Here is a 24,788-nt window from a genome sequence, read left to right as displayed (position 1 = left end):
AAAGGGGTTTTCGAAATACGCTGATTCTTAGCGTAGGTAGAAAAAAAGAAGAGGCACTTTTTATTCGACCACAGAAGTTTCAGTTTTTTTTTTTTTTTTATTATCAGACACTGGGAACGCTGTTCGAGTACTGTTCGAATACCTTTTGATTATTCGAGTTCACGAGGCGTGGTATGGAGAGACTCTCATTATTGATATACTCCGGTACATTTGGATGTATGGCAATTCGTCATCGACGAATGAAAAATCGGCTTTTCAGAAACGGCTTATTATTTAGCTTTCGAAAATTTTAATTTAGGCCTTAGAAAAATTTTAGTATTTAAAAAAAATTTAATTTTCACTTGACTTACTTATATCAAATATCAGATACATGTTTTTATTTACATTCTAATAAATAGGGCCGATATATATTTCGCTGAATGTATGAAAAAGAAAATAATAAGGCAATTTTTTAACATGATTTCCTCGTATGGTCGTATCGCAATTACACTACATTACTATTACATTATTAGTAAAGTAATCGTTTTTCGTCCGCTCCTTCTTTCTCTTTCCATTTGGCTTCATTCTTCGTTGCGTTCGTGTGTCTCGGACACTGCCAGTATTCGGACCAGATCATTGTTCGACTCCACGACGTTTTTGTACGTGACGGTGTCCCCGTTCCTTCTCTTGAAGCTCCATTGGCTTATTGGCCGTTTGAGGAGAACCAAGACTGTTGCGACGATCAGGGCAACGATCAATATCGAGAGGCCTGTCCACAGAACCGGATAGATGTTCGGCGAGTCGTATTCGCATTGTAGTTCGTAACTTGGTATTTCAGCCAGGAGCTTGGCACGATGCCGATCTGGCGTGTGGCATCTGTCGTGCAAATATAACGCTCGGTTATGTCTTTATAATCTCAGTATGAGATTTTTGGTCGCAGACATGATTCAAAATGTACCGCAGATAGCAATTAATATCTACGTCTCGTTGAGATAAGAGAATTTGGCAGATCGAATTCATCATTAGCAAGGTATTGATATTGAGATAATGAAAATTTCTTTTTTCGGAGATTCTCGAGACCTCTGAAGAAGTAAAGCTGAAGCTCGATGAGCTGCACGAGATACAAGTATTACCGTCATATCATTTTACACAACATTCGTTAAGATGTAATATTTCTGGTATCTATTAAAGGGGATTGTATGCAATTGAAATGAATTTGAAAAAAAAAAGAATATCAAAAATTCCAATTAAAAATTCGTTTTGTCTTAACGACGGCAACTTATACCAACTGAGAGTAAACGTTCCAACGTCGATATTTTACCTGATGTCTCGAAGAATTCTCAAATGGCCGATCCATTGCAACTTGCAATCGCAATTCCAGGGATTGTTTGCCACCTCGACGACAGGCGTTCGTTGCAACAATGAACGCAGCTCCGTACCCAAAGTCTCGAGACCGGAGTCTTTTATCGAGAAACGTTGCAGCCGCGGTAGTACGACATTATTCTGCAAGTTAAAACTGAGCTGAACCAGTCGTTTGCATCCGATCATCGATAATACTTCCAGATTCGTCAGGTTCTCGAGATCGTTCAGCGTCAGCGACGTCAAATTTGGCATGTGGTTCAGCCTCAACTCTCGCAACTGCGGCAGATACAAATTTTCCAGATTTATCACTTGTGTGCCGGATAAATCCAGCTCCTGTAAACTTATCGGTAACAGCGGTATCGCGCTGATCGGATTCCAGGACAGGTCCAAGACCGACAAGTTCTGCAAGGTTTTGAAGAATTCCGGCGAGAAGTACGGCGCGGATATATTTTTCAAATCGAGGTGTCTCAGCGCCTTTAAAGTCCAAAATGCATTTTCGTGTATTCCATCCCCTATCGGATTGTGAGATAGAGATAGATACTCGAGAATCTAAAAAGAAAGTTGAACCGTAATATATCTTGTAGCGACAAGCTACAAGTGGGAAGAGCAAAAAAAAAAAAAGATTTCACGGGTAATCAGCGTAAAAAATTCAAAACGCGGAGGGGGATTTACGAAATTCTATTACCGTTAGATGTTGCAGCATAGTCTCGTTAACAATAGTGAGCTTATTGAATGAAAGATCTAATATTTTCAGCTTTGGTATCCTATCGTTGAGAGCATTGTCATCGATGTACTCCAGCTTGTTGTGGCTCACGTTTAACATTTGCAAATTGTACTCGTCCTTACATAGGAAGAAAAATCGCTGAAGATGGTTTTGCGATAAGTCCAGCGTTCGTAAAGTCTCCAGATTGGTAGAACAATCGAGAAAACTGTCGAATTCGTTCCCTCTCAGATTAAGATCTGTCACTTTTTGCAGACTGATTTGGGTCTGCATTCTCACGAAAAAATCTTCCTTCTTCAGTTTCTTGAATGACAAGTCAATCTGCAACGTAAGTCGTTTTTTTTATCAAAATCTCACTTATGTAAAACATTTTGTCATTATTAGAATACGCGTACAATCAAATGGAGATTTGTAGCCGGTATTTCGTTAGTTTAACAGTATTTTATATATTTATATCAAAAGTGAGAAAGGAAACTTCTCGTAAAATTTAAATGTGTTCCAGCGCATTTAAATTACGAGCGATGATTATTCCCGCGAGAAAATAGAACACGTAGTTTAAGAAAGCGATAAGCTGATATTTAACCGGAAGTTGATATTCGTGATCATAAATGAAAGTGTCGCGAGTATTTTGGAAAATCGCGAACGATCGTTTGCAAGCGAGATAATTTAAAAGAAAGAAAAGAAAGAAGTTACCGCGAAAAAAAAAATCGACCCACCATTGTCGCCGAGACGTACGAAGCGATGACGATGAAAAACACGAGCGATCTGAACCACATCGTATCAGATAGCAAAATAATCTAGACTTGTTGATTTTTCGGAACGATTCGATCTCCAATGCACTCGATCAACCACCGATCGATCACCGATCGCACCACTCAAGATCACCTAACGCGAACTATGCTTCCCGCGCCGCGATCCAATGGAATGGCAACGAATTCATTCGTGACTCTCCGCCGAAGATGTAATGCCGAATTAAGAGGGGGGGGGGGGCAAAAGAGTCAATTGCATTATAATGCACTCCACACTTTGGCAATACTTTTGGCTAATCCATCTCCCTTAAGGAAGTCGTGCTTTTTCACCTTATCTAAGAATCTTCCTTGCTGATCTGATCTGAAAATTGTTTCGTCACATTAATATGTGACGCTATCATAGTAACAAATAATTTTCCTGCTATTTTCCATTCGTATACGAATTCATAAAGAAATTCTGTTATCGTGTTATCGTGTAATGTACTTGGCATATAATATTTACTTAGTTACTTATACATTTGTTTCATTCGCAACAATTCGATAAGACTCTCGAACATGATTTACGTTGTTCCCGCGAACAAATATCTTTTTCTTTTTTTATAAAGTAATATGAGAGAAAGACAGAGCGCTGTGAAAGTCAAAAAGCGTTATAATTATAATCCGTTCCCGGTCAGAAGTTCAGAATTGCCGAGGCTAACGTACTGCTCTTTGATAAACTGTTGATTACACGGATCACGCACACTTCGTGCCGAGTCTCGGTCAACGATTGTCTTTTTGTCACAACTAATCACGGATATATTTCAACTTGTTCAGCTATCGGACATCCAAATATATCGACCATTATCTCCATGTTCGAGTTGTGTAAAATTTATGGATCGTTAGAATGTGACAAGTTAACGTTGTCTCTCTCGCGACCGGACTCATTCTCGAATAATGTTAACATATCTGCTCTACCCATGCACCCGAGGATAAAAATACAGACTAAAAGTGATAAACCTCGCTCCCCGTATCACGTGTCTAACGATGATAACGATGTCACTCATGCATCTCGTGATTAGCGTATTATCGCGCGTAAAACTATGCGTTATTTTTGAAACTTCGCAATTACAAAGATTAAAATTTAAGGTCATAAAGCTGTTGTATATTATTTTCGAATCCATATAATTTTAGAGATGATAATTAATGAAGGCAAGGAAATAAAGCAAGATAAAAAATGTATGTTAAAATATTTTATTAATATTGCTAAAAAGAAAAATATATATTGAATAAATCGCAGAATATTTGGTGAAAAATAACATTGGTATTGTGAATATCAGTTTGACTCGGTGGGAAATCAATAGTGTGAAAATAATACAAACAAAAAACTCATTAAGAGTCAGACATTTATTCAGAGTTGTATCTTTTTTCGCACCCGCGACAGATAATTGCGACTGCATACGAGTGATATATAATAATAAATATGGCAACGTTACGAATGCACATAATGATAAGTGGGGTAAGAGAAATCGTTTACTTTTTCGGAGTTTGCGGAGTGCTGGTAGCCTTAAAAACCAACGGGTTTGATACCCGAAATATACTAGGCAACATTGTGGCTAACGTTCCAAACACCTCCTCCGACATTCCCTGCAAGTGATAAGATTGAATACAATTTCTTTCTTTTTTTTTTTTTTTTTTTTTTTTCAATATCAGCGGATTACACTTATCGCCAGACTTACTTTCGGCACAAGAAATTGCAGATTCTTCAGCTCTGCTCCACCCCAAGATGCCATTTCGATCATGAAACCTTTCACGCACTTGAAGACTAGCTCGGCTCGTTTTGTGCACCAGGCAACCGTCATATCCTACAGTATGTCGACGTAGATTATTTATATTTTTTACCTAATTATCTAAGAATTATCCGTCTGATCCGTCTTATCCAAACGATAGATTACCTCTGACATTTCGTGAACAAGTAACACGGGTATTGTCAACGTCGTTACATCGTTGCAACACGCCGTCTTCAAAATGTTTCGCAATCCCAGAATAGCGGGATGTCTTGAGTTGATATCACCTAAAATGAATATCATGTCTTTCAACTCTCGTAACTCGTTACACGGAAAATTTATAACTTATAGTTATTTACCGGATCGCAGGGAATCATTGACCACCATGTGGAACACTACGTGAACTTGCGCCAGATTGGAATGTCTCGTGATAAAAACGTCGCCTGTTTGCAGACTTTTGCTCGTCGTCGATTTTTTCGCCTGTAAATAACACGTACGTATTTTGCATGTCGATATTCCTAATCGTAAATTTATCTTTTTAATGTGCCTACATGGGGATCGCTTCCTTCTCTGTAATGCGCTTGCCTCCAGGCAACGGCGTCCTTCACGTCTTCTCGAATTTTTTCCAACTGTTCATCGATAGGCGGAAAATGGAATTCCGTTGTTAGTTGGCATATAGAACATAATTCTGCAAAAATATATCGTTGATTTATTATCAAGACGTATGAAAAATTAATTATAATCTAAAATGCACCTTTTGTTATTCCAGAATAACTGCCTAAATGATTATCACTTAGGAGAACTAATCCACACAGATCGTTCGAGTACAGTCCTAATGCTGTCTGCAATCTTTGTGGCGTTGGATCCATCCTAAATTTAATATACTTCTATCATAATCAATTGAGGAAAAAGAAATACATTGTTAGACATTAGGAAAATACGATATTCAAATATATTTCACATTTTGATAAAATTTATTAGATGTACCCGGACTCGCTGTTTTTCGTACGACAAAAATCGAGCACGTCTCCGGTCAATATACGTATGTTGTGCATTTGTTTCATCTGAGATCCCAAATGTATGGTGAAGCTTTCTTCCAATAGAGGATAATCGGTCGTTTGTTTCTCCTCACTGTGAACGAATTTATCCAAAGCTGGACGCAATGGCGGTAATGGTACCATAGGTGAACCCCTGTCGTATGAAAAAAAAGAAGACATTTTTCTCTATATACATGAGATAAAAGAAAATTTATTTGCTATGGAAGTAGTTATCAAAACGTGGAAGAGAAAAACCTACATTGGCGTGGATATCATACTGGTTTGTTGCTCTTCGAGCAGTCTCATGATCCAATTTCGGTATTGCCGTCGTTGATCCAATCTTAAAGCGTCAATTCTCGATCCCCAGTAACCCTGCAGTAAGCTCTGCTCTTCGAAATGTCGACCTGCCATGTCATTTATGGACTTTTCAGTAGATCCTGCTTCAAGAGCCTCGACGGCAACGCGCATTTCATCAGTTTGTCTGAAATTTAACGTACGATCTTTCTTTTCCAAAATTGATATTTCTATTTCCCTTAATTTTTTTTATTAAAATAACATAATTGAAAGATGCATATAAATAAATTGACAGATAAACTTTCAAATTTTTATTGCTAAGTGATTTTTTTACTTTTTACGCTTCATATCTGAGACTATATACGAGATATATGCAAGTGAAAAATGGAAAGGAGGATCATAAGGTATTACTAACTTTTGCGTAAGGTGCTCATAATCAGTATCTCTCATTTGAATTACTTCAGTAACATCCCGTCCAAATTTGTGTTCCGCTTGCAGAATTGGTTCTAAAGATGGAGAATGCACTAATCTGTGATATGCCGCAGCAAATAATTCCTCATCCGAAGTTCCAATGGGATCGGAATATTCCACTGTTTTCTGTTTGTATATTTTTTCCCAATTTTTAATTATATCTTCTAAATCCAGACTGCCTGCCTTGGCAGCTTCAATAAGTTTTTCCGCCTTCTCATCGTGAAATTGTAAAGTAAGCTCTTTGATATCGCGTTGCAATGTTTCTAATAAATCTGATTGGACGTAAGATGGTAGTTTGAACGATGACATTATACGATGCATCAACTCTTTTATAGAGCCGTGATACGGTATTTTTAGCGGAACTTCCAGAGTGTATTCTTGATTCGTAGTACATGTTGGAAACTTGTACACAAATGTTTTTTCAACGTATTCTTCTTCTGCTTTATTCATCGTCTTCAACAATATCCGTTTATTTGACATGTGAGTCTTTTACAATGACTTTGCAGAACCAAATGGCTAATAAAAATTAAAAATTATCAGTACGCGTTTATTTTATATTAATAATCATATATTATATATAAATTTATAATTTATAATTATTATATACAAATTTTCAATTATGAATTTGCACACTATAATTGTTGTTAATAAAAAATGCGCGCTGATAACAGATTTTTTATTAATTTTTTACTTTTCCAATCGATATTTTTTTTAATTTCTAGAATTCTTATTTATCTCATGAATTTGTATTTATGAAAAGATATGTGTAAATACATAAAATGATATATCCTAGTAGTATAATGCGGCAATTATACGAAACAATTAATAACCGATTAGAGTAATAAATTCTACATAATTAGCTCTTATCAGCTTGTACATAGGACGTTAAAAGACTTTGAAAAAAGTCGGTACATTTATCTCGCCAAGGTCAGCTTTCACAACATTCGGATTAAGAGGGCAAAGATAATCTTCAGCAGTTTTCGATTATATTTATTGTCTATATTTTTTCAATAATAATTGCCGTCAATTATAAATTTTAATTAACTACAAATTTGAATGCATACGTAATTTATGAAACTATCAAATGTTCTCTAAATCAAATCTAAAAATAAACGTAATGTTTGTCGTGTGAGAAAAATTGTAAAATATAAGCAAAAAATTGTAAAATATGAGCATCGATTATTCGTTATTTGAAGCGATATGATCATTTGATCAATCTTTATTTCAATATCAGTCCAAATGGATGCATTGATTAACATGTCGAATGTGAATTGTGAATTTTTATTCATAATTTAAACAATGAAATAGGGGGAAATTTTTTGAAAGTTAGAGCGTTCCTGCTTTATCGATTCACGAGGGCACTAGTATGAGACATAGTGTATGGTAAATATCAAAATATTGACCAACAGTAAACAAACTCGTAATTGTTATTTTGTTTGTATTTAGGAAACTCAATGTATAAGATTCATTCATTGAGAAATTAATTTATCAAAGTCTATAAATTGAAATTTTTATAAATATATATAGATTTGTTATATACATGGTAAATATAAAACAAAATTTTTCTGCTCAATTCCATTATTTAATATACATTTTTTATATGCTTTATGCTCAATACAGTAAAGTAATAATGTTTTTATTCATGTTTTAATCCTTTATTATGTGTACGGAGTTGTGTACTGACTTGAGCAGGTAGACATTCATTTGTTTTTCTAATTTAGGTGATAAAGATTAAACAGATCACTCACATATTTATTTGAACTATTCAATGCTTTATTAATATTCAAATAAAATAAATGTGTTATAATTATATTAAGTGAATAGATCGATTATGCAATCAAGTAGAGTATATGTCAAGTAACATACCTATGATGTCTTAATGCTAACCTTTAGCTGAAGTTTTAGAGCATAGGAAGCATAAGAATAATAGATCGTAAAAGTGAAGACAACAAAAGTAAAATTTGTTTACTTTTTACATGATATATATCGATATATAATCAGATTGCTTCTCGCCTTGACGAAGTGAACTACTAATATTCATCAAATGTTGATATTACACACATTATACATGAACAATATGATTCGTAAGACAACAATAGTCCACATATCGCAATTTAAAAAAAATATCCGTGAAAAAATAAAGTTTAAGAATGTAACCTAAATTGATTGATATTATTTAATCTGCAATTGTTTACAATGTATACTCACACTCACTAGTCTATTGATATTGATGTTATCCATCGTACGTTTTGATTGATCAATTTCTTAATTTAAGAATTTATATTAATAAATATAACCTCTATAACCACAATCTCTGTAACACACAAACACACACGGAAATCCCTCGTGTTGTCATTGAGTAGACGATTTAATTTTATGATTTTTTTAAATAATAATCTTTATATAAAGTTGCAATGAATTAATTAACAATCGTTTACTTTCCGTGTCTTTCCGTAAATTTAAGAACACTATTCATGTGACAATCGACATTCTCTTTAACGCCCCCTATCCATTCTCTTTCTCTGTCTTTCTCTCCTTTCCTTCTTTCAGTGATGATCTCTGAAATATAATAATATTGGAATGTGCGCTGTCCAGTGAAATATAATAATACTAAAACAGTAAAAAGGATTATCATGAAAGGTTCTCTCTGTAATCCTGAACATAGAGCAAAATTAGTAGTTAACATGGCGTCCAACCAATACTTTGTTGCTAGCCAATTAAGTGCTAGCTCTTTTGATAGGTGGTCCACTAGAAAATTTTTAAACGAATCCTCCAATTGGACACGTCTACTTACTAAGTGCTTTCCATTTAGTCATAAATCGAGATAAACATCATTTTATCCTTGTTATTTATTGAATGCGAAGAAAGATGAAACAATGTTTGTATATGATTGCATTCTGCGAACACAATTTTGCTTTCTATTTAGTGGCACAAATCGACACAAATGTTCTATCTTTCTTGGCATTTAAGAATAACACTTTAGTAATTTTCCAATAGATCACAATCTATAAATGCTTTGATTAAGCAATCAGATAAAGAATTCTTGTTTGACCAATGAAAGAATATCTCAAAGCATCAAGCAGACACTGTAGTAAGGCTTGTTCTACAATACGTCACATGTCGATCGCAAGCCACAAACCACAAGAATTGACCAATCACAATCGAATATGAGGAGAATACTTGATTATGATTGGCCCATTCTTACGACCCACAACACCGACACATGACGCATTATAGAACAGGCCTAAGTAAAGTAGTTTATATACACAATTCGCCATATTTATTGCACTCCGTACTGTGACGCATTTTTGGCGGCGATTTAGCAAGTGTCTTGCAGCAATAAACAAACAGTTTTTCATAATGTTGGATCACAAGCAGACGGAAGAACTGACAGATCACGAAGCCGAACTATACGACAGGCAACTTCGTTTATGGGGTTTAGAATCGCAGAAACGGTAAGGCTGATATATATATATATATATGTATATATAGCCTAACTCTTATAAATAGTACCGGCGTTTTGTGAAATTGCAGATTGTAATTGCATTACACGACTATAAAAGAATTTCTGGAATAGACGTGATTTGCCTTTTTTTTTTGCTATTGATTATGTGCATGCTTTACATATATAGTATATATAATTTATAATAGACACAAATATTTTGGAGCATCGTTTGTATATAGAATTTTAATGAAAACATTGTTTTTCAATTGTATTTTTATAGATTACGAGCTTCGAAAGTTCTTTTGATAGGATTGGATGGTTTTGGCGCTGAAATTGCTAAAAATATTATTCTATCTGGGGTCAACAGTGTTACGTTCTTAGATCATAGAAATGTAACAGAGTTGGATAGATGTTCGCAGTTCTTCATACCAAAAGAAGATATTGGAAAGAATGTACATATTAAACAGATTAGATTAATATTAATCTTGTATAAATATATATTAAAATAATTATATATTTACAGAAAGCTGAAGCATCATTGCCACGAGCACAAAATTTGAATCCTATGGTTAACGTTAGTGCAGACTCAGGCAACATTGATGATAAGCCTGATGAATACTTTGGACAATTTGATATAGTATGCGCTATGCATTGTACTATTACACAATTGAAAAGAATAAACCGAGCATGTAGAAATCAGAAAGTGAAATTCTTTGCTGGGGATGTATGGGGAACTATTGGTTATGTATTCATTGACTTACAAGAACATGAATATCTAGAGTATGTATCAATATTAAAACACTTGACATAATGAGAATTTGAGAATCGTAATGGTATCAAGTTAGAAATTTTGAATTGTTGAATTATATTCATGTTTCTCTTTTTTTCAACATGTCCTCCAATTTAATTTCATAGTGAAATAAATTAAATATTGATGCATTGAATAGATCAAATAAAATTTGTGGAGTTTTTGATTGAAATAGAAAACAATATTTTTAACAATCACATTATCGACTTGTACCATTATAATTTTCTCTCCTATATGCATTAAAACACAAATATTTTGTTAATGAATTATTTGAAATCTTTAGGGACGTACCAAAATTAAAAAGAGTGACAATACCAGAAGGTGGTGAACCTATGGGTAAAGAAAAGATCGAAACCATAATTGTTAGTGAAAAGCGTACAGAGACTTTTGTACCATTTGAGTTTATTTTAAATGTTCCAAAGACATCTTTAAAAAGGCAGGAAGAAATCTACTATATAATGCTAAGTATGTCTTGAAATATGAGTTTGTATTTAATAGACATTTCAAATTTTTTTTTGTTTTTCAGTAATGCTGAATTATCGCGAAAAGTATGGTGACGATCCATTGCCTAGCGAAAGAAGTTGCGAAAACTTGAAAAACGAGGCTTCTGCAATTATTAAAAAATATGAGTTAGATGACAAAATAGATGACTTAGTAGAGTATGTATAATAATTCTGATATATGAATTAATTTAAAAAATGTATATGTACAATAATATTTTCATAATCATAGGGGCGATTTGTATGCACAACTCAGTCCAGTTTGTTCTATTGTTGGCGGCGTCATGGCTCAAGAAATAATCAAGGCAGCGTCACAGAAACATGCTCCACTCAATAATTTATTTACCTTTAACCCAGTCACATCGTGCGGAGTTATTCTGAAATTGGGTTATTAATCAAACTCACTCTTGACAGAGCCTAAGTATGTTAAAGATTTTCTAATAATATTGTGATACACTGGATATAACATTATGTTCACCCTTTATCCATCCTTTTTATACGAGAGAAATGATCACAAGAATTTATTTTATCAGCAGATTTGGAAAATAAAATTACATACATACAACAATTACAAATTATGAATTTAATATCCACTTATATATAATATATTTGATCTATATGTGTAATATATTGTAGTATAATATGTGGATACAGAAAGAGTACGTTTTATATGCATATATGACTCACTCTCGAAACTTCCGGCAAGGCAATTTCTATTTCGCTTTGTGGATTTTTTCGTGCGCTTTCAAGTGGAAAACACGTCGCGAAACATAAAATGGGGATTGAAAAATTGGGAAGGGAGTCGATTAGGGTATGCCTTGTTATGCTTTATCGATTCACTGATATTTTTATAAGAAAACATTCCTTTTGTACAACATTTTCCCGAAATTTTATCGCAGAAGCGTTCGATCTTGCTTGATTATTTCACAAACAGAGTACGCAGTAAAAAAAATTCTATCGCGTAATGACAATGAGTACATTGTCATATAACAATCAGATCTTCTTATGAATTATTACTGCGTTATTTGCGTCAGTATTTTCTCTTTATTGGCGTCAATGTAGATTCGAGATTCGTATATTCGCGTGTGTGTATTACGTGTGCCAGTTTGCACACACACACACACACACACACACGCGCGCGCGCGCGCGCGCGCGCGCGGTCGAGGTGATTGATTCGATCTTCAATCCAGAATTATGATGTATCGTCTTTTCCCGTGCATATGATATCGTTGCACATCGCATGTAAATGTAAGGGTAGGCATGTAAACCGCTTCGTCCGTCTCTCTCGTCGCAGGTATATATATATATATATATATGACGTGTTTTTTAACGATGCGGCCACGTGCATTCACGGCTGTCGAATTATCTCGTGCGACGTTTTATTTCGTGCTCGTCGAGAAACCATTAGCCGGCGCGACACGTAAACGCTCCTCTAATTTGACATTTTGTTAGTATACGACGCTAACGTGTCCAAGGGTGATGGTGGCTCGTAACGGATTTCGTTGTCACGTTTCGACAAGCGCGGCGAATCGCATCGACTGACGATTCATGTAAATTTAATAGCACAACGTCGCTTGAAATTCGCGATCACCGCATCGAATTTACTTTCATTCTATCGGGATGAAATCGGGACTCTTTAATTTCTCATTAGCGTAGCTTTTCACGGCGATTACTCGAGAAATGAGATTATGAGCATGATGGATTTACATGCCCGTCCTTTTATAAAATTATCTGATTTGCGATATATAAAAGTGAATTATGCATCTCCGTGCTTTGCTTTTTTCATGCAGGCTTTTTTATTACGGATTCGACGACGCGATGCGTGATTTCCGGCGAAAAACGTTCATTTGATGTGCATCACGTGAAAATATATAGACTATCGTTAAAAGACATGCTACCGAGCGCCTTCACGGTTTATGCGATCGCGTGATTATTATATTTGGTTTCTAAGTGGAGTAAGAGACGTACTGGTACTCCCTATGAGTCATACAAGGAATTTACTGAGGCCACGATCGTTATACATGCCCACCGCAGAATCGATATGACACATACACCTTCAGGAATGCCTAGACAAACTAGAGTTTCCCTCACGATATGATTTCATTCATATTCTTAAATTATAATTTATAAATCTCATACAGGTTTTATAAACACATTCACACATCTTAAAATTAATTGCATTGACACGATAAATCTAAATATCCTTAAGGTTTTTTTTTTTTTTAATAATGTACGTATTAAAAGTCTTTATATTTGTCATGTTTCGTGAGATCTTGAGAATGATTTGATTAAAAATGTTATTATAGAAACATGTGTGGGGGAAACGTGTGGGGGAACAGAAACGGCAAAACTCATCCGACTCTCCTGTGCTATGACATGACGTTCTCCGCGCGAAAAGATTTCCGAAGGGCGCACCCCTTCGCACATCGTACTCGCGCGTTGATTTATAGCGCGACGAAAATTATTGCCGCTGTTAAAATACCACCGGGCGCATTTATTGACAGACATACGTCGTCTTTCGCGCCCTCGCCGAGAAACATGATGACCCCCAAAAAAATATTACATTTTAAAATCGATCTTTAGCGCTCGTTTCACGCGTAGCGTTCGAGATCGATCTTAAAATGTAGAACTTTTCGGAGGTCGTCATGTTTCTTCCCAACTAAGAGGGGAGGGTGTGCGTCAGGCGGGGCCCGATCACGAACCAGTCGTGAAAATTCGCAATTATTATTTTTGTGAAATATCACCTCGGCCAGGAATTGAACCTGCATCCCCTGCTTATCGGACATCTTATCCTCTCGATCATAAAGGCATGATATTCATCGCAATAACATATTTAGAACAACATGTTAAATACACGTTAAATATAATGTCACACACACACACACACACACACACACACACACACACACACATATATATATATATATATATATATATACATATCTACAATACATATATACATGTATGTTCTCGAATTCTCACGACCGGTACTTCAGAGCGATGTTGGCCTCTCACACGATGGAAGCTAATTAACCAAAGCTAATTAGCCAAAATGTTAATACAATATTTGTTATCAAGATTTGTATGTGATATCGTTTTTTTTTTTTCCTTACAGTGACGAAAAAGCGACATTAAATTCCGTGGTTATCGTCAGAGCATTTAAATCCCGTGTGTGGATGCGACGTTTAAATAAAAAAAGTCCATGAGTCGCGAAAAAGCATTGTCGCTGCGGCAAAAATTGCGTACGTGCGGCAACTGCTTACGACTTCTTTTGCCAGTAGCGGTTTCTATTTATGCCGTGCTGTAACATGTTTTCCGCTTATCAGTATCTTATTGTCGGCGCTGTTGTGCCGCAGTTTCTTTATTAACCCTGCTTGTACGTGGTATGCCGCCGGCGTCGCCTTAAAAAAAGGGGCCATCCATTCTGATACAGCGATTGTTGAAGAGAAATGTTCGGGGGGGGGGGGGAATCATTTCACGTGTAGAATTAAAGCGTAATATCTCTAATAGAAAAACCTTTGCATTTTAACTTTAATAATTAAATTAAAAAAAATTTGTATCACGTAATGGAAATGTAAATGCATTTAAATGCTCTTTGATAATAGAGTTTAATTAAATGCAATTTCAATTTGATTGTATAATTCAAGATCCACAAATAAGTTTGTTTGAATTGTAAATTTTCGTGTTCTCCTTCGTATATTGTATATGCTGTCCTGAGATTGAATTTCTATTATTGAAAAGACATTTGGCAGCTTTAGGACTCCCTGTATAATAATAAAAAGCTGTAATTTTTCTTTATATCAGTTTTTTTATTGTACTTTTTGACGATTGCCTGATATCTTGTACGTATCACGATATTCTGTACTATGTCACTTCGCGTTGTTTGAGGCAACTCGTAATATCTCCGCGAGGAGAGCGCATAGGTGAAATTCTACGGGTCTGGGGGTGGCGCAGAACGCGGAGGGCATAAAAAGATTTCATGGCTCGTTTTCTGACCGAGGGACATAATATTTTTCGTGGCCGGACATGAGAGGTGCGTGGACCACTTCTCTTTCCATCTTTCTTCTCACTCGTTGCATTAACAAAATAACGTAATAAAATCTGAGTGCTCTCCATTGCTTTCTGCCTCCCTCCTCAAAGCCCGTCCCCATTTCTCTGCGGCTATCTCCATCGCTTCATCTTTTTTTTTTCTAGGTGGGCACTCGTAAAGTCCGATACATTGTGCGCTGAGAGTTATATTCGTCATGGTTGTAACCGTCAATGGTGGTGAACACGCAATCGGCGAAAAGATCGACGTTTGCGATCAGAAAGTGGCACGTGATGGTGAGTCGCTTTTTTTCCTGATTAATTCATTGACCGATGACCGATGCGAGTGTGCTCATTATTGCTAGGTTATGACTTATCGACCCGGAGCGTCCGTTTTTAATATTTCTTTCGACTATGCGCAAAGTTTTCTTCTCAGCTTGTGTTCGTAAAAATCTTTTCGAGAGAAAGAGCGAGAAATTACAGAATAAACGTTATGATATAAGAAACTTTATTGTATCTCTCGCGAGTATCTATCAACGTGTCGCTCGGCGACCGTAAAGCTTGTCCGCGATAACTGGTGGTGCGACGTTTCTTCTTCGAGTTTCCGAGCCATTCGGGGAAAAGGGTTGTGCCTCCAGGCTGCGACATTAATTTCGCCCGAGCCGTTGCAGCGGCTTCCGAGTTTCGGATTTCGAGCACGCTCGAGGAACGCGATTCACCGCGATATTGCCGGGGCTTTACGAGCAGCCATCGGTGCAATTCAGACAGTTTTTAGGGTCAAACGAATAGCTAATGCAAATACGGCTTCTCGCGCCCGGCATTATTTCACCCTCCCCCTTTCCGCAACCGGCCGTTAGTCTGGGCTCCTCGACGTCGTGGATCCTCCACCTCCTCCCCCCCCCCTCCTCCTCCTCTCCTTTCTCCTTGCTTCTTCGCCCTCATCCGTCCATCCGTCTATCTCGCTCCCTGGCTGCAAGCATTACGCGAAATCTTAATGCTCTTTGTTATCAATTAAGACACGGTCGTTGCAATTAATTCCGTGGCTGGTCACCCCGTCTCCTCCTGTTGGAAACGGCAGACGGAAACGGCGTCGTCTTACGCGAAAGGGAGTCGTCTTCTTCGATGTATACGTGAATGAGATTGCGCATGTGACAGGGCATAACGATCTCCCCGGCTATCTCTGAATGCACGCTGATGAATTGTGGAGATCGGAAAAGCATCGGTTCGTATAGCGGTTGCAATTGAGGGGCGCGATAAATCAAAGATTCGACGAACGTGATGTTTATCGATGTCGATCGCGATCAATTGTCCCAAGATTTCAAGACTCGAGACATTAATGTCTCGCAATGAAAGTAATCGCTTCTTTCATTCTGCGATAAATTATGCGTCATCGAGAGAGAGATTATCGAGGAAAATTATCGCCGCTGGATGACGTAAAAAAAAAAAAAATGTCGAACGTACGGTGTCATGGAGAGATATAGAGAAAGGGAGGGAGATTCAGATTAAAATCGAATTAATATGCATGCCCGTGCGCGAGTACGCTTGGAAACGACGGTGATGGAACGACGAAATCTATCTCCCGTTGCCCGGTGAACAAACCTGTAATTTGTCAGAGCGGTCGGTCTCTAAGCCCCGGCATTATAATTTGCGCCTATGCAGAGAGCAAACTGGAGCCAAGCCGAAAACGCGAGGAAGCGGGGGGGGGGGGAGGGTGGAGGGAGGGTTAGCAGGGTGGGAAGAGGAAGGGGTTGAAAGGGGGGTCAACAGCCTCGGGCACTCTTGGCTCGCTACGCGAATCGATCGAGACTGGAACGTCAGAGAGCGACTAAGTATTCATGACCGACGAGAAGTTTCGGCGGTCAGACCAGGCCGTCGATGAATTCCTCATGAGGGCCGTGAATCTAATGGCGAATCAATCGCGAAATTACTGTTGGCGACGAAACGACGCTCGCCGGGGTCGTCTTCGCGAACTGCGTTGACTTCCCCGAAGTGAAGGGCTTCGAGTCGAGTGTATTTGTCTACGTTAACATTCGCTGACATTCCGCTAAGTCGTGTTATACGGAGAGAAAGCCTCGACCATTGCGAACATTTAACTTGCTTGTTTTAGTGTGATGAGATCTCATTGGTAACTAACGAAACTTTTCTGCTATTTCACGAGATTTTTCCGAGTATTCGCGAATACTCAAGTCATTTCACGAACGATTATTCCGTGTCGCGTACGTTTTGTCGAGTCGGCGAAACGAATTTTTACCGGTTTTGTAAGCGACGTAAGCGATAATACGGGATAAACTGGCAAATGTTTTGCGCCACTTTGTCATCGGCTTTTCGCTTTTTCGCCCTCCACGTAAGTCTTCCGCGACACTCCTCGACGGCGTTTCTTTCGCAGCAAAAAGCTTAAGAGGTCGCGGCCGGGAGGAGAGCGCGTCTGTTAAATTACAAAAGGATCGCCGGTCGTGCCCGCGCCACAATGTTTTCCTTCACATATGCCGAAAGGAAGTGTATCATAAGTTACCGGGTGGGTGAGATCTATGGCGACGGGTTTGGGTCCATAATTCATGCTTTTGTTCGATTCTGTCGGGCATTATTTTAGGTTACGTCGAGAAATGCTTTCGGGCTTACGGGTTTACGGGTCCTCCTTCCTTCTTTTCTCGATAACCGGGAGAAAAATATGCCGAGTTTCCTGCCGCCTGGCCGCGCTTACCGGGATTCTAATGTGCGCTACCCCCCCCCCCCCCTCCCCCCCTTGTTCGATCCATCGACTCGATGGTATACAAATGATATAAGCGTTCGCGTTATCGCTTGGCACTCAAATCGAAAAAGTAGTATTGCTCTGAGTTGTATAAATTTATATGCAAGATTTATATAAAGCGCGCAAGAGCGCTTTTTTTAATTTTCTTCAAGAAATCATTTTCCGCAATTTCTGTCAAAAGATTAGTGGACTTTAGAGGTTAAAGAGATAAAAAATTAGTTATTGAATCTAAAATTATACGTATTTATAATTATTTGCATTAAATTTATGATATTATTAGCAGAGTAACGCGATACATATTTTATTTATATCTTTTGTGCACTTGATCTTATTAATCTTGATATCAGCGTGCCAAAATTTACACGATCATTGTCAACTTCAGCCAATAATCGTGCGCTCATAAAGTATTCGGGCTAAAAAATGTCCGTTATAAATAACTGAAGGGAGCGTTATCCTTTTCGCGGCGGACTTCGTGCAATTTTAACGACCCCGGACGCGCTTCTCGAAAATCGTCACCCGAAAGCGCGTCCACCTCCGTTCGGCCCGTGTGTGTGTCATTCTTCTGCTGTCCGTTTAACAGCGGCGATAAAACATGTCTATGCTTTCGTAAGAGGCAAAGCGCGCGTTCTCGAGGTGCGTTCTCTTATACGAGTCTGCGAGGCACTTTAAAGTATTTTCGGCAATATAAGGGCTGACTTATGGCTTTCGCAATTCCCTCGAAAAGTAGCACGAGAGATGGAGAATCTGTGTGTAAGAAAGAGAGAGAGACGGGGGGAGGGAGAGAGGAGAGAGGAGAAGATATTGGCAGCAAATAGAGGAGAAAGAAGGAGGGAGAGACGGAGGCGATGGCGTCTCGAGCAGGACAACCGGGATATTGCATTGTGTTTTCTTTCGGGACAAATGATTTACCGCGTTTCCCCTTGTACATCGCCGCGAGCTACAGCCCCGCAAAAACACGTAAGGGGTTGCAAGAGTCACCAAAAGCGACGACGACAACGGGAACGGGGGGGGAGGGGAGGGGAGACTCGGCGAAGAGAAAATGGGGAGCGGGGCAACCGAGCCGCACGATATGGGAGGTATTACATATTTATGGTCTTCTGGTCCCGGCACGGAAGCAAATTTCAGGCAAATCTCGGTCGGAAATAACGTTAGAGCCATTGGGACGTAAGGCCGCGCCGTTTTCAAGCGGGCGAATATCCGCGCGTTCGCCACCGGGATATTATTTTCCGGGGGGAATGGCACCACCCCCCGAACGACGAAGTCGCGAGTCACGCGCTGTTCTCTGAACTGCGTTTCTACGCTCGGCCCGCAAGCTTATTGCGAGTTGAACGTGAAATATCTTCCTCAGCGGTTTCAATTGCGACCATTTGTGCCACGGTATATTCGTAAAATTGCCGAGTAAAAATAATAAAAATGAAACGACGTAAAAGTGGCTTGCCTTACTGTGTTAAAGGTTGAATTATTTATGATATTTTCTAGTAAACATAAGGTCTGTAAAAGATGGTAGTGATATTGCTATTATCAGGCTTTTAAGCGAAATGAGAAATTTAGGAAAATAGTTGCATCGTATTTTAATAATGCCTTTTTTAATATCACGAGAATATGTGAGTTGATGAAGGTAGTACCTGTCCGACTGGTGTCGCCAACTTGCAGGGCACGCTTGTACTACCGTTGCTTAAGATGTATACTTGAAACTACTGTCGTATGCATCACATACATGAAACTTGACAAAAAATTAGTGTATATTAATTTATATAATTTTATTAAATACAATTATACAATGATACATATATAATTAACACAATTATACATAAATAATAATTAGCATATATTTAAATATTAATAAATGTTTTATACAAAATCACGTTCTATCCAGTACGAATAATTAATTTTGTAGTATCGAAAGTCTCCTTTATGTATTTCGTATTACACACATAAAATTACAAATAACAAAATCTACTTATATACAAATTATTATAAATTAAAAGTAGACTTGATTTCTGACGTGAATTACAAAGTTTATTTAAAGCAAGCTTGGACTAAGGGAAGTAATCGCGTAAAACGAAACAATATATACCGAAAGAGATCAACAAATCACGTACTCATCCGGCTTCCATTATCGTTCGTATCGTTGCATTTGTCATAAAGCCACCATAACAATTATCGCCCTTTTGTCGAGTGCGCTTACGAATAATCGGCCACCGCCGACAGGCATTAGCGTTTATGGCGTCATTAATGTGAGATATCGGCGAGCGTCTTCGAAAACCGGAAAAGCTTAACCTCGATTTCGTGCTGCCGGCCGGAACGTAATGCTTCCTCGTGGCTTTCGATTTGATTCGGTTATATTTTATGCGAGTTCATCGCGCGAGGGTCAGCGAACGTCGACGGGGCCGCCGACATCGATGGCCGAGCGAATTATTGAATATTGAGTACGGAATATTGAGTACGGAGTACTTCTTCGTGATCGCCATTCGAAGGGTAGCGCGAGAAACAATGCTCTACTCGATGATTTACGTGCAGACATAGCTCAGTCTGAGACATAGTTCGGGGCAGAAATGACCTCTAACATGATATTATTCGACACACACATTTATGTACATTTATGTCTTGCGTATCGCGATCTCTGAACTCATCGCGCGGAACAGACGGTTCTACTTTGCGATTTCTTACGACGAAGAACTTTTTGTTATATACATGTCGCTGATATTCAATGTTTCTGCATTCACATTTCGATTTAATTGTTGCATTGGAATATATACGTCGGGAAATACACCCGAAAGAAATAATGTTCTATGCTCGGTGATACGTTCATTCGCATTCATTCTTAATTGACCAGATCTTACTTGAGTTACGGATAGTTTATATATGCAACAATTAATCCCCATTGCTGATCCACTAGCGGTCGTTTACTGTCTGGCTTCTTAATTCGCCGTCACGATTAAATTATGCTCCCCGCGTTACCGTCAGTGCTTTTCTAAGCACTCCTCGGAATTAAATTCGCGCTTCCAAAAGGCGCTCTTTAGTGCGCGAAGCTGCTTCCCTCACCCTCCGTGTTTCGTTATGCGGTGAGTGCCGTCAAACCGAATAATTTTCGCTCAGAGAGACGACAGGATAGATGAATAAGTAAGAAGACGTTACTTCGTCCGAGACCGCGTATTATACTTTACAGATAACAATCGCAAAATAATTATACGCCAAGAAATGCGACCTAGCGCCAGTGGAAATTGACAGATAAAAATTTCGTTTTTACATCACCGCCGTAGCCGCTGAGAGCACAATTTTAAAACACCAAACTGGGCGTTCGGCATATCGGTCGCAGATAAATCACGCGTTTTATGTCTCGCTCGTCTCTTTCTGACTATCTTAAATAGTCAGTTAAGCTTCCTGTTGAAAGTACCATGCGATGATTTTAATTAGATTCGCGTTTCTCTTTAGAGACCATGGTCGCAGCACGTGAAGAGAGGCAACCCCCTGGGCCGCCCTGGGCGGCCTTATCCCTCTCGCTCCAAATCCGGCGCCCGAGTAATTTTCGATTGCCGAGGCGAAACGACGGATGAATAAGTAAGAAGATATCGAGCCTCGAGCCGTTTGCGCCCACTTTGTACTTCGACCGCCGTCGATGCGGGAGTCAGGAGGGAGGGGGGGGGGAAGAGAACGGGGTTGCTTTGCTAGGCACAAGACGTGACGGGGGGGGGGGGAGGGAGGCGAATCCGCTTACACTGCCACGGGATTTCGCGAGCAATTACGTGATTAAGACGCCTCCGGCTGCGCTTGGGGTCTACTAAGTACGTACTTAGGTCTGATCCGTTACCGTACTAACTGGCTGCGGCTGTCTTCCTCTCCCCCTTCCTCCCCGCCCCCCTTATCCTCGCTTGCTACTTCATCTTCCGTGATTCCTCTCTGCGAGCTTCTCTTTCTCCGCCGTCGTATCTCTCGTGTACCACTATCTGTTTCTCCTACGATTTTGCGTCCTATCGTGTTTCTCGTTTCTAAGCGCCTCGCTTTATACCACTGTCGTGTCTCGTTTCGAATGGCTAACGATGTTGTCGTAAACTGTTCGTAATCTACTTTACCGTAACGGTCCGGTAATTCTTCAGTAGTGTTTGTCTTTATACCTACGTCTATCTTCTTCTTCTTTTTTTTTTTTTTTTTTTATGTAGAACAGGCATATGTATTTTATTGGGTTTGGCTAACAGTTAAGTTGTATATAGCTTCGTCTTTGTATCATAAAGACTTTTCGCATTTATATAATTTACCGTTACCTGACTATAGTGTTCAAATATAAAAGAATGTGAGTTTTGAAATATTTGATAGATTCTATTCTACTTTACCCTCTCAATTTCACTTCACTTCTTATCTTCAACAAGAGACCTTTAGGATCGCGCCTACAGATTCTACGAGTTCCCTCTTCGTCTTACGAAGCGTCGGAGAGAACCGTGTCGTTCCAGAGACGGTTGACTGGCTGGGTGGCTGGGTTTGCCGACGACGTGAGTTTCAGTTTACCGGAAATTAACTAAATAATTCAAGAGGCGCAGCTCCCAAAGAGCCCGTCTTTGTCTGTCTCCCCTAGCGCCCGGCTACGAAACACTGACGATGAAACACCTCTGTGAAGAGAGAGAGAGAGAGAGAGAGAGAGAGAGAGAGAGAGAGAGAGAGAGAGAGAGAGAGAGAACTCGCGCCAATGTAAATTAAAAAAGGCTGCTGTCCGGCCTTTTATCATCCGGTCCTGTCCCCCCGCTGCACGGGCTGCTGGGTTTATGGGCTCGCGAGAGGAGTTTCAGACGTGTTAGGTATTCATTAGAGACGATGGACAAGCGCGCGACTGCCCAGGAAGGTGGTGGTAAAATAAAAAGAGTAATAATTGCTGCCGAGTAGCGCGCGCGGGTATTATAAACATTTTACGGTGCTTTTAATTAATCTAGGAATCATGATGCTTTTTCTGCGATATTCCGCAACCCTGTATTCCCTGAAATAAACGAAAAAAAGCTCGCGGATGTACGTAGAGTCGATTTTAATTCCCGGATATAACGGTGTTTGTGAAAGTTTCTTGTTTCGACGTGAGAATTGAGAATTTTTGGAAATCGAAACTACATATTTTCCGATCCGTAATTGGTGGTACTATTCCTGCGCTTAATTCGACGCGAAGCGACAATATCGATAATATCCTCTGCCGTTTGATTATTTCTGCGGGGCGAGAACGTGAAACTAGAATTGGTTCCGGCGCGGAACGGCGAGGAACCGATAACGATAAAGCGCTGAGTGTCAATAGACGAATCGCTCTGTGTGTCAGCCCCTCTCGTCTGACGCGTCGAATTGCCGCGAGTGCCTAAGGGGTATATGACGCGTGGCATGGTGTGAACGAGGCCTCATTTGAATCCGAATGGAGACGATTTTCGCAGAAGAGGCTGTCAGTGAAATGGCAGTTCGCGAGGGGGCGGCGGCGGCGGCGGTGTAGATAGCGGCAGATAGAGAGACGGAATGAGAGTCGGACCCTCGTTTTGAAATGAGTCGAGGAACGGAGACGGGACGAGAGTACCGAGGAGGGAAAAGAGAGCGCGAGAGGAGCCGTGCTTCGCTCCGTTTTCGCAGCGTAACGGCGATGCTAGCAATATGTCACCGGCAGATATTCCGTATTGGTATTCCGAAGAGCGCGGGCCGTCGACCGGAAGCTCATGTATTTCCGTTTCCATGCCGCGCGTCGAATCGGGATTTTCCTTTTCTTCCCCGCTTTGAATTGAATTTCTTCCTCGTTCGATTCTCCTGACGTATATATGTACGTGTAGTATATATATATATATATATATATATGCGCGCGCGTCAAAGGGTTCGCGTGATTTAATAATCGTAAAGGAGGAGATTGCACGAGGATCATCGATTGTAAGTAAAATAGATAGAACTCGGGCGGAAATATCGATGCGAATACCTACACATTGGATATGAAATTCCTCTTACAGGCCAAACGTATTCAGTTTGCAATATACTCTAAACTTTTTAAGATATTTCATTTCGACGTTTTACGATAATCTATCTCTATCTATGTTTCTTCTCTCGTCGAGAATGCTTACCACTTTGCGTCATTATTAAGCTCTCGACGAAAGACACGACTTAAGTCGTAAGAATTTTCCGCGAAGGAAAGGCACTGCTGAGTGCCTCTCTTCCATTATTAGCGTTTTCGTCGAATTTCCTTCCCGGTTCCATCCACGAGATTATTATCCTGCCGATTTCATAACATCCTTCGAGGTGATGCCGCCTCCTTCGCCCATCCTCCTTAGTCCTACCGGCGCTTCCGGCATATACCGCTCGCACTCCATTAAAGTAATGAAGACACCGACGATGACTCGCTCTGCGTCGTGATGCTTCGGGGGTCCAAAGGGTTTCCTTCCAAGGAGTTTATTCCGCGTCGAGGGCCGTTAAACTCAAAACAAACCCCGTAGAGTCTTCTCCGATTCCCCTCGTCTCCCTTCTTCTCGTCTCATTTTCCGTGTCTCGCGTCTTAATCTTATCCGCGATCCAACGCTGGTCGGTGCTAAGTATTTCTCGTCACGGCACGAAGGATTTTATCGTTCCGCCTGTTTCGCATCGCGAACATTAACCCGCGAGGCATATTATTCTTGAACTCCGCGACGTCCGCCGTCCCTGCGGTCGGCTTCTTCATTGCCACCTAATTTGACACGTCCGCCGACGCGCAGTTTCGTAGCGTACGGAAGTATAACGCGACCTCCTCGATCCTGTCTGTCTTAATTCACTTTGCCTGCGTGATGATCGTGCTAGAAAGCTTAAGCGAATTGTACTGGCGCCGCTAATTGCGTTACAAATGGAAACACGTCCATCAAGGGAGCGCTCTATATTTGATTGTCGCTGAATGAAATTCAGATGCAATCGTG

The 24,788-nt window shown here is 39.5% G+C and overlaps 3 protein-coding genes and 1 long non-coding RNA gene across 9 annotated transcripts in view; 2 read left to right on the top strand and 2 right to left on the bottom strand.

The window, feature by feature from the left end:
* Nucleotides 1–252: 252 nt before the first annotated feature.
* LOC105432965 (trophoblast glycoprotein) lies at nt 253–3,900 on the bottom strand. Of its 2 annotated transcripts, XM_011647998.3 has the most exons (5): nt 3,514–3,899; nt 2,779–3,172; nt 2,027–2,383; nt 1,301–1,890; nt 253–855 (listed from the first exon to the last, which is right to left on the bottom strand). In XM_011647998.3, the coding sequence occupies exons 2-5, from the start codon at nt 2,836–2,838 to the stop codon at nt 561–563; spliced, it is 1,302 nt and encodes a 433-aa protein (XP_011646300.2). In that variant the 5' UTR covers nt 2,839–3,172; nt 3,514–3,899; the 3' UTR covers nt 253–560. The 2 variants fall into 2 exon arrangements, with proteins under 2 accessions (XP_011646300.2, XP_088936751.1); XM_089080625.1 differs by lacking the exon at nt 2,779–3,172 and having other exon boundaries at nt 3,514–3,900.
* Nucleotides 3,901–4,176: 276 nt separating this feature from the next.
* On the bottom strand, nt 4,177–9,019 carry LOC105432966 (FERRY endosomal RAB5 effector complex subunit 3). Of its 2 annotated transcripts, none has more exons than XM_011648000.3 (10): nt 8,585–9,019; nt 6,321–6,892; nt 5,871–6,092; nt 5,562–5,765; nt 5,329–5,444; nt 5,126–5,262; nt 4,934–5,054; nt 4,743–4,861; nt 4,527–4,652; nt 4,177–4,434 (listed from the first exon to the last, which is right to left on the bottom strand). In XM_011648000.3, the coding sequence occupies exons 2-10, from the start codon at nt 6,854–6,856 to the stop codon at nt 4,321–4,323; spliced, it is 1,695 nt and encodes a 564-aa protein (XP_011646302.2). In that variant the 5' UTR covers nt 6,857–6,892; nt 8,585–9,019; the 3' UTR covers nt 4,177–4,320. The 2 variants fall into 2 exon arrangements, with proteins under 2 accessions (XP_011646302.2, XP_088936749.1); XM_089080623.1 differs by having other exon boundaries at nt 8,591–9,019.
* Nucleotides 9,020–9,624: 605 nt separating this feature from the next.
* Nucleotides 9,625–11,704, top strand: Aos1 (SUMO1 activating enzyme subunit 1). Its single transcript, XM_011648001.3, has 6 exons — nt 9,625–9,831; nt 10,102–10,273; nt 10,345–10,601; nt 10,913–11,094; nt 11,156–11,288; nt 11,362–11,704. Exons 1-6 carry the CDS (start codon nt 9,737–9,739, stop codon nt 11,522–11,524), a joined length of 1,002 nt encoding a protein of 333 aa, XP_011646303.2. The 5' UTR covers nt 9,625–9,736; the 3' UTR covers nt 11,525–11,704.
* Nucleotides 11,705–11,826: 122 nt separating this feature from the next.
* The window catches only part of LOC105432969 (uncharacterized), a 64,035-nt gene continuing 51,073 nt past the window's right edge, over nt 11,827–24,788 (top strand). For all 4 annotated transcript variants that reach the window (XR_016140107.1, XR_016140105.1, XR_016140106.1 and 1 more), the window contains exon 1: nt 11,827–15,452. This is a non-coding gene — a long non-coding RNA (uncharacterized LOC105432969). The remainder of the gene's footprint in view (nt 15,453–24,788) is intronic.

This window comes from Pogonomyrmex barbatus, unplaced genomic scaffold, assembly GCF_055798465.1.
Source record: "Pogonomyrmex barbatus isolate J1 unplaced genomic scaffold, ASM5579846v1 scaffold4, whole genome shotgun sequence".
Lineage (NCBI taxonomy): Eukaryota > Metazoa > Arthropoda > Insecta > Hymenoptera > Formicidae > Pogonomyrmex > Pogonomyrmex barbatus.
The sequence above is the reverse complement of the archived record's forward strand: the minus strand, read 5'-3'. Positions and strand labels throughout refer to the sequence as shown.